Below are 9,786 nucleotides of genomic sequence, written 5' to 3'. Positions count from 1 at the left end.
CGGCGGCAGGCGGGCCCGGTGCCCCGCTGCGCCGCGCCGCGCTGCGCCCGGGGCGCGCCGGATCCCCGGAGCAGGGCAGCGAGGGGTTAACGCGGAGCGCGGCGGAGTTTGTGGCCAGAAGGGGGAAGGGGCTCCTCCATTCATTAATTCAGCGCCCGGGTTATGTAACAGGCGGCGATGACTGCGCAGCTTCGCGAGGCGGCAGCCGGCGCCGCGACAGGCGAGCGGACGCGGGACCAGCGGCTCCGGCGGGCGCGCCGGGACGGCGAGGTCCGGCGCCGCTGCTCCCCGCGTGCCCCGGCCGCGAGGGGGCGCAGACAGGCCCTGGGGCGCAGCCCGCGCCTCGCCACCGGTTGCTCGCCCCGTGCTGCGCGGCGCCCGAGCTCTGGCCCCCGTAGATCTGCCGCGCAGGCCGGACGCGGAAGGGCCAGGCTGGGAGGGGGCGCCGCCGACTGGACCCGCGTGTCCCAGCAGCCCGCATCACCGAAGGGAGTTGCGGGGCAAGCACGTAGGGGGCGCCAGGTTGGGGGAGGCTGGGCCGGCATCACGCAGGACCAATCCAGCCAGGATCCTCGTTCTGCCGGTCTTATGAGAGGGCCACCGTTGCGCACACACCCTGCCCGTGACAGTTGGGAACGTGAGAAAAGCCCAGGCTGGACCAGAGGCAAGGTCCGTCTGTCCCAATGTTCTCTGTGAGCTGTGGGAAGCCCACAAGCCGGACTGGCCGCAACGCCCCCCCCCCGCCCTCCCCCCCGTGTTCCTCAGCAACCTGCACTCACGGCATGCTTCATACTGGGGGAGACCGTGGCCATCAGCTCTAGGAGCCATTGGCAACCTCCAAGAGTTTGCCTTTTAATGCCACCCTGGTTGGCAGCTCTCGCTACATCCTGTGGAAGTGAGTTCCAACTCTGACGGATTATTCCTGAAGGCAGCCACCATTGCTGGTTAACCCAGGACAAAAATACCAAAAATACACTGGCTGAGCAATCAAAGGTTTGCCAGAAGTCCTCCAGGCTGGTGAAATGGAGGCGTTGTAGGCTGCCGGGAGAGCCTTCGGGTTATGGGGTGGCGCAGAAGTGGAAAGCAATCAATATCCTGGCACAGCGGCTTGGAAATGCCAGGGAATGCTGAAAGGGGTGGCGTTGCCGGGGGCAGTGGGATCCCTGAGCTCTTCAGCTCCCTCTTGGCTCCCCTTCTGCAGTTGCAGTGAGTCGGGGGAAGAGAAAACAGCTGTCCGCACACTGCTAGCCAGACCTGCCTGCGTGGCCCTAACTGCATATTGTGGGAAATCACAACCAGTTCACAGCACGCCACCACGAGCACACGAAGTCCACTTTCATCTAGGCGATGGCAGTGCTCGGGGTTGCATCTCTCTAGGCGTGCGTCATGCGTGACGTGACATCCCTCTATTAGTACCTCAAAGGCTGTCAGAGGAAAGTCAAAGCCTCTTCTTGCTGGTACCGGAGTGCAGGACACCCTTAACCATCAGGACACATTCCTGGCATCCAGCCGAAATCTTGCTTCCCTGAGCTTTGCTCCATTGGAACATGTCCTGCCCTCCGCTGCAGGGGAATTAAGGGCATGGCCCACCTCTGCGTGGCACCCCCTCACGTACCTGCATGTGGCGAACAGGTCCCCTCTGAGTCTCCTCTTCTCAAGGCTGAAGAGACCCAGCTCCCTCCGTCTCTCCTCACATGGCTTCCCCTGCAAACCGGCCACCTGCGTTCCATATGCATTCATTGCTATGGATATATTCAAATCCATGTGCATATATTTTAAAAGGGGGAAAAGCTTTACAGAGGCCTATGTGGCCCCTTCACAACCTGTGAATATATCACAGGTACCAGCAAGTACCTGTGATATACTTGCTGGTACCTCCTGCTCTGAGGATGATGGCACAACCATCCCCCAGCACTGGGCCGTGGAGGAAGAGCACAGGGAATGCAGCTCTGGGGCATTTCCAGAGCAGGGAGAGGCTGCGCCTGCTCCAGGGACCGGGCAAATGGCGGACATGCTTTGCTTTGCCAAACGAATGAGGTGATAACGAGGCTTTCAAGTTTTCCTGTAGGGTGTGAAAGATTAGCACAAGACGGCATATGGCCCTCCAGTGCAGGCCCACCGTCTCTGCTTTCATCTCACGGTTTGTTTTCATTTTTAATAATACAAAAAAGATGCAACTTTATTGCGTAGGAGCTAAAAGGCTACATTTAGCTTATACACTTTTGGGGTGGGGTGGGGTGGCCCATAGAGAAGCAAATTTGCCAGCAGAACTCCCAAAGCTGTCCACCCCAGGCAAAGGGGAAGTCAGAGAATGGGGAAACTAGCCACATGGGGCTTAGGTAGTTCTTGCCTTTGACAAGCTTACTTTCTACTGCATTCCAGCAGTGGAAATGGGAGCATCTCTTGCTTGCATTTCTGATTAAAAGCCAAGGTTACTATTCAGCTGGCTGAACATGGTTTGTAAAACTCACTGTGTTTTAGAAGATGAGTGTATGCCATCAGAATGGGGCCCAATGGAGCTTACATCCAAGTGCTGTAGTTACACCGGCTCGAATACATTCAACATTAAGCCAAGCATGAACACACCAACCTTCCTGCATCTGGCACCCTCCAGATGGGCTACCCTGCAAGCCCCATCATTCCCAGCCCACACAGCCACTGGGAATCCTGGTGCACATGCTCAAGATGTGCACTCAAAGGCAGCCAGGGGATTGCTTGCGGGCATCATGTGTCCCCCCCTTCAGGTCTCCTATTGACTCTCAAGCAACCTGAGAAAAGTTGCCTTATTGGGGGGATCCAACCACAGCTGGGGCTGTGGAAGGGAACATCTGGCCAAGGGGGTTTAAAAGGCCCTATCCCACCCCCAATATGACACTTTTCGGCTGACTCCCCGCATATTTCCAAAAATACCTGCTAGAGGAGTAAATCGGGGCCAATTGATCAGACAGTCTGCTGAAATGAAGAATTGCATTCATTGCGTGTATTTCACACCTGTGCTTCCTCTTGCAAGGAAAGCTGAGGCAGCTTCCACCGTTCTCTTCCTCTCCATTCTATCCCTGCAGCAACCCTGTGAGGTAGGCGACACAGGGCTGGCCAGGATCCCCAGTGAACTTGTACGCTTTGGGGGTGGGGTGGGGTGGGGGGAGTCTGGTCCACTGAGTGTGGACCAGAACCCAGATCTCCTGAGTCCCTCTGGCCACAACACTATTGCCCAGCCAGCCTTCCCGCTGCATTGGGAGCTCTTTTTAAAATGATTCAGCTGCACTAAACGATAAGCGAGACCTTTATGCCTGGACCTGCCGGAGGCTAAAGAGCCGTAGTATATTGCATTCCACTTCTGCTAAGGACTGGGAAGTCCATGCAAGGACTTTCAATAGTGTCTCACGGATGAACAAAAAGAGACAGCCGCAATGATCTCCTTTCTATGCCCAGACGCGCGTCAGCCATTTGCCTGGGCCCTGAGCTGTCATGTTCACAAAATTAATCAGGCATTGCTGCTGCAGGAACTTGGCTGCAGATCAGCCCAAATCCCTGGAAAGTGTCCCACACAGTGAATCGTGGGGAGACTAAGCTGGTGTTCTTCCAGTGCTCGGGATCCTTCCTCTTGTCAAAACCCACTTGCAATGCCCACAGGCTAGGAGACTCCTCCTCGGTCTTTGCTTTCTAGCTCTGTTGTGATGTCATCTAATTCCCTTATGACTGCGTAAGTCTCTAAGCGCAACTGTCCTTGATGTGGCTCTGCTCGCAAAGAGGCAACGGCGCAAGCTGCGTTTGCTGCGGCTCATTCACCAGCGAGCTGTGCTGGATGTGGCGCCCGTGCATGCACCCTGTTCCTATCACTGCTCAGTTTCACTGGGTTACTCCCAAGTTCAGTTCCATGTTTAGAATCCAGATTTATACCACACTTTTCCCTCCACCCTCAAAAGCGATCAGGACAACTTCGAATAAGAGATTTGTAAAAACACCATAATCTACATAGTTCATGCAAAATAAGCTAAAAGTGGCAGAATAAAAGAGGCAGCAACAATCTTAAACTCTGGAGAAATTAGGCAGCGAAGAGGGTGTTAAACAGAGTTTCTCTAGGGAGATTGTTCCAGATCTGGGGTGCCACCACGGAAAAGGCCATTCCGCTTGTAGCCCACCGCTGTATCTCGGGCAGTAGGGAAACCTGGAGGAGAATCTCGGATGAGGCACCGAAGTGCAGGCAGGCGCTTGGGAGGCCCAGGTGGTCCCTCTGGCGCCTTCGTCCCAGTGGGTTGCCAGGCACAGATTTTGCAAGGACCCGACCGTGGCTCTCACGGTGTCTGCTGTCACTGCACCCCACCACGCACGCGCAGGGCGCTTCACAAGCAGCGGGCGAGACGCGGGAGCGCCCGCGCGGTTCAGCGGTGTGGCTCTAAGCTCGTTTTCGGCGCAGCCGAGTTGCAAAGAGTTAAGCCACAGGCTGAAAAGATGGCCCCCCACCTGCAGAGGTGGCCTGCGGCTCTGACCCATAATTCGATTTTTCATTTTGCCTCCCGTGGCAAATGTGTTTACTTTTCACGGGGGGGGGGGGGGGGACGCAGACCGAACAGCAGTCCCGCAGCGCCATCTTCAGGCCAGAGGGTTTTAAGCCATTGTTTTCAGCTATCGCCTGAAATGAACCCCTTCCATTTTTGCCTGTTTCTGGAGAGTCAAATATTTATGTTCCCCGACACTCCATTGTTATGTAAGTCTCGATGCTCAAGGCCTCCCGCCACTGGAAGGGGGAGGGTGTGTGGCCCCCGGGCGCGGAGCACAGGTGAGCCGCTGCTGGACGGAAGGAAGCAGGAGCAGGCGGCCCACCCCTCCTCCCCAGCTCCCCCACAATGCCCTGCTCGGGAGGCTGCAGCACAGGGGGTCTCCGCCCCCCTGCCCACCCCAGGATCTTGGGAAGGACCCCTCTGAGCAAGGCACCCAGGCTGGGCTGCCGGGGTGACTCACCTGCCAGGTGGCTGTCGGGGGCCCTCCCGGAAGCCGCGGGGGGGGGGGCGCACACCTCAGAGCTGCCCTGGGAGCCACAGGCGCAGCGCATCCGAGCACCCACCTGCGCAGGCCTGAGTTATTCGTGTTCTTACTTTGCATTGTATCCTGCCTGTTTTGCTTTTGCACGGGAGCCAAGGTAGCTTGCACAGCCGACTTCTGCTCCGCTTTATCCTCACAACAACCCTGTGAGGTAGGTCAGGCCAGGAAGGACACCGAGACCCATGCCCGTCCGGCAGCAGGGAAAAGTGGCTCCACTGTCACTCCAGAATCAACCCCTGAGGTGGAGGATTCAGCCTTCCTCCCGGGAGGGTGGTGTTGAGCAGAACTCTCAGCCAAACCTACTCGGAGTTGGACACATCCTGGCCCCATACTTGAGTGAAGCTGCAAGGTGGACCCCCACAGCCCCCTGAGTGGGAGGTCTATCCACTTCATGGGGAGGGGGGGCTCTGTCCTGCCCCCTGTGAATCTCCCCCCTGATTTCAAACTGCAGGGTCGCAAAACAAACCGGTGGTTAGAGAAGGCTGCCCCTAGTGGCCGGAGATGCCATTGCAGGCTTTGACCACATCCGCACCGGGAGATTCCTAAACATCCATGCCCTGAAAAACCCAAATGCCCCCGAGCTGCCGAACCCCACGGTCCCCAGAACAGGCACGCCAAGTTTCAGCTCTCTGGCTTCACGGACTGGGCACTAGGGCACTGAAATGGGTGGGCAGCAGAGCACTTCGCGGCAATCCTATTAGAGGTCATTATGGGATGCAGGGCAGAGGGGCCAGATGGACTCTGGAGTGTATATATAGCGTGGATTCCATGATCCCTTCCCTTTTGAGTCAGACTGTAAACACGCTGAGTTTGACGAGTTTCACATCCCAGGGCAAATCTTGCAAGATAAACCGCCTTGCCTTGGGCTTCGGGAGCTGCGAAACACATCATCTCAAAGGAATCCAATTAGCGCTCCCTCCCTGCGTCAGAGGTGCACGCGCACCATCCATCGCAGCAGAGCAGCCTCGGATGCACGCAGCGGCCTGACACCGCTGGCAGCCCCCCTGCACGAGTCGGAAGGGGCTCTGCGTGGCTGAAGGCGGCTCGGAGCTCTGCGTTTGCTCGGTGGCGACAGCTAAGCCGGAGCGGAAGCCGTACGTGCGCTCTGTGCCAGAGGCATCCAGCACAGGAACGGGAGACAGCCTGTACCGGAGCAGAACGCTCGCTTCAAGCTTTCTCCGCGGGAGATGGGACTGGCAGGGCTGCACACGCAGCCCCGCTGGGTGGATGCTGCTGGCCCCTCAGCCGGCCCGGCATGCACGAGAGGCCGGCTCGCCCTTGACGGAAGGGGGCGATGGTGGTGGGGAGCTCACCCCCTCCAGAAAACCTGCACTCCGCACACGCCAGCCTTGCGTTCCAAGGATGCAAGACCGGGCCCGTCCTGCTCTGCCCTCGGATGGCACACCTGGAATCGCGTGGGCCAGAGAAGCTCCCGCTTGCCAGAGGCCTCTTTCCCGTCTGCTCAGACATCCTCGGCCCACGTGAAGCCTGAAAACATTTCACTGGGATGCAAGAGGCCATTGTTCAAAGGAAAGCAGGAATCATTCGCCGAAGGGCCTGCTGTCACGGCGGGATGGAACATTTCATTAGCTGTGCGTTAAATTACTGTTTTGCAAAAAATAAAAAACCACTATTATGATAACATGTATGTCTATCCCACCTATTCCCAGTGTTGGGGCTCAGGATGGCTCACAGCGTTAAAAGATAAACCATTAAATCAGTCATAGGAATATACAAAAGTGAATGGCATAATTAAATCAGTAAAATATTTAAAATACCTGCATTAGAAGTAGGAAAAGAACAGAACTAGCTGAGTGCAAACTCATGCATGGGCCCAGGCCATCCCTTCTTGGTCGACTTGAGGCAGTTCCTCGCCTCATACGACAGATAGACTGCTCTGCCCCCAGCCCACCTGTCCTGCAGGCATGCCTTCCCCCACCAGGCATCTACTGGTAGGCTTGGACCAACACCCATCATCCAAAGCCCGCATAGCCCATGCTGCCAGGAGCAGTTCTAATTCACAGCAAAATTCATTCCAGGACGTTATGACGTGCTTTGAACTGCACCGAGTTGGGAGCTGGGAAACTTGCAGTGTGAGGGCCCATTTCAACTTGGGAGAAACTCTCGAGGTCACTTCACATGCTGGGCGGGGCCAAAGGTAACAGAGGAGGGGTGCAAAATGCCAGGAGCTCCCAGCTTTGATCTCCTCCTGCCCATCACTAAGGGGGGGGCATTTCAATGGTTGAGGCAGGGACAAAGCTTTGAAAAAGCCAGGAGACGGGCCAACAGAGGGCAGCCTGGCCATCTGAGGAACCCCAAAGGACAGGTCTGGCCCCTGGGCCAGAGGGTCCCCAGCCAGGGGGCGTTTCAGTCCGGGCCTCTGCACATGCCCAGAGGAGCAGAGTCAAGGAGGCACAGCCCGTTCCAAGGGCCTCCAACCTTGTGCCAGAGGCCTCTGTACAGCATGAGTTCAGACCTAGGGCATGAGCGATCCGCCCCTTTCATGGCAGTCCTCCTGTAGAGGAGGAAGAGGAGGAAGACAGGGAGGGGGGCAGGAAGAGTCGAGAGCGGCCTGCCTGCGGTTTGTCCTGCTGCCCCAGCCTGGAGCCCGCAACAGAGGACCCCCAAAGGGATGTCACCTGCCCCTGGACTAAGGGGACTCTGCGATGTGCTACTACGTAGGAGGAGAGGCCCCCTGTGGCGGCGCCCCTGAAGCGCTCGGCCACCTCAGAACTCATTGTCTATGTTCCAGATGTCCCCCGAGAGGGCATTGGCAGCCCCCTGGATGATCCACGTGGCCAGGGCCAGCTGGTTCCTGAACAGGGTCTCGTTGAAGGCGTCTGGCTTGGTTCTCCGGAGGCGGAGGTGGTCCACCAGCGCTTGCAGAGTGTGGGGGCCGGAACCAAAAAAGACGTGGCGGAAGGGAACGTCCGTGGGAGAGACATACGGGGAGAGGAAGTGGTACTCCACCTGAGAGGAGAGGAGAGGAGAGGAGAGATGGACATGGACACCCACCCCCGAGAACATGCCTTTGGGCAAGGCAACACAGATCTGCGTTGAAGGGGCAACCAGAACCCCCAGGAGCAGCCAGCCAAGACCGAGCATGAGCACCTGACCAGCTCGGGTGTGAGGGGCCCTGGAGAGCTTTCTGGGCATAGACCCAGTTCCTTCGAGGCTGTGGGGGAGTGGGGGGCTTGGGTCAATCCAGCTTCACTCAGATCAGTGAGTCCTCCCACACGGGCCTCTTTATGGCCCAGGAGGGAGGCAGGGAGGGAGGGGAAAAAAAGACGACGACTCACCTTCATGATCCGGTCATTCAGCTCACGACAAGCAAGCTTGTTGTCCAGGTCAGTGTTTCCGAAATCTTCCGTCAGGCCAGTGACGGCTCGAGTGAAATCTCCATGGGCCCCAAAAAGCCACTGGAGGTCCAAGCCCAGGCCCTGCAAGGAAGAGAAACATAGAAACAGGGCAAGTCAGAAGGGGTCGCCCGGGCCATCTAGTCTGACCCCCGGCTCCAGGCGGCTCCGCTCACAACATGCCCACCATGTGGACGTCCAGCCTGTCCTTGAACGCCCGCACCAATGGGGCCTCAACCACCTCCCGTAGAAGCCCATTTCACACCCTGGGGGTCCTGACTGTCAGGAGGTGCTTCCTGGCATCCAAATGGATCCTTGGCTCCCTGAGCTTGGCTCCGTTGGAGCGCGTCCTGCCTTCCTCTGCAGGGGAGAACAGGTCTCTGCCCACCTCCGTGTGACATCCCCTCACATACCTGCATGTCGCCAACAGATCCCCTCTGAGTCTCCTCTTCTCCAGGCTGAAGAGACCCAGTTCCCTCAGTCTTGCCTCATTTGGCCTCCCCAGCAAACCGGCCACCAACCCTGTGGCCCTTCGCTGCACTGACTCTAACCTGGCTATATCCTTCCTGTAATGAGGGCCCCAAAACTGAGCACAATACTCCAGTTGCGGGCGCACCAGAGTCGTGTAGAGCGGTAGTGATACCTCTCTCTATCTAGAAGCCACACTTCTGGCTATGCAACCAAGGGTGGTGTTCACCCTCTTGGCCACCGCATCACACGGCTGGCTCATGTTCAGCCTGCAGTCAACCAGCACCCCGAGGTCCCTTTCACAAGTGCTGCTCTCCAGCCACTTGTCCCCTAACCTGTACTTATGACACCTTTTCCTATGCCCCAAGTGCAAGACCTTGCACTTATCCACATTGAACGCCATCCTGTTGTCTCCTGCCCACTTCCATAGTCTGTCCAGATCCTTTTGGATCCGGAGTACCTGCTCCTCAGTTGTGGCCACTGCTCCAGTTTTAGTGTCGTCTGCGAATTTGATCAGCAGACTGTTCACCCCTCCTTCCATGTCATTTATGAAAAGATTAAAGAGGATCAGCCCCAGGACAGAGCCCTGGGGGACCCCGCTTGTCACTGGCCGCTATCCCGATGATTCCCCACTAATGGTTACCTTTTGCTTTCGGTCAGTCAACCATGCCCTAATCCACCGGACAGTGCTTTGGTGGATCCCAAAACTCCTCAGTTTCTCCACCAGGATATCACAGGGCACTTTGTCAAAGGCCTTGCTGCAATCCAGGTAAACCACATCCACTGCATCCCCTCCATCTAGCCATCTCGAAACCTTGCCATAGAATCCCACAAGGTTTGTCTGGCAGGACCTGTTTTTGCGGAAGCCGTGTTGTGTGTTGTGTGGCTGTCAGCCTCCCTTCCCTATCTAGCATCACTA

The 9,786-nt window shown here is 57.2% G+C and overlaps 1 protein-coding gene across 1 annotated transcript in view; it reads right to left on the bottom strand.

Annotated features, from left to right (window-relative positions):
* Positions 1 to 6,634: 6,634 nt before the first annotated feature.
* Positions 6,635 to 9,786, bottom strand: part of LOC123036773 (transferrin receptor protein 1-like) — a gene marked incomplete at its 5' end in the record, with an annotated part of 20,285 nt that continues 17,133 nt past the window's right edge. The window contains 2 exons of the mRNA XM_044456206.1: positions 6,635 to 8,013; positions 8,343 to 8,483. Coding sequence (XP_044312141.1) covers positions 7,771 to 8,013; positions 8,343 to 8,483 — 384 coding nt within the window. The remainder of the gene's footprint in view (positions 8,014 to 8,342; positions 8,484 to 9,786) is intronic.

The sequence above is a fragment of the Varanus komodoensis genome, unplaced genomic scaffold, assembly GCF_004798865.1.
Source record: "Varanus komodoensis strain SLA01 unplaced genomic scaffold, ASM479886v1 scaffold82, whole genome shotgun sequence".
Lineage (NCBI taxonomy): Eukaryota > Metazoa > Chordata > Lepidosauria > Squamata > Varanidae > Varanus > Varanus komodoensis.
The sequence above is the reverse complement of the archived record's forward strand: the minus strand, read 5'-3'. Positions and strand labels throughout refer to the sequence as shown.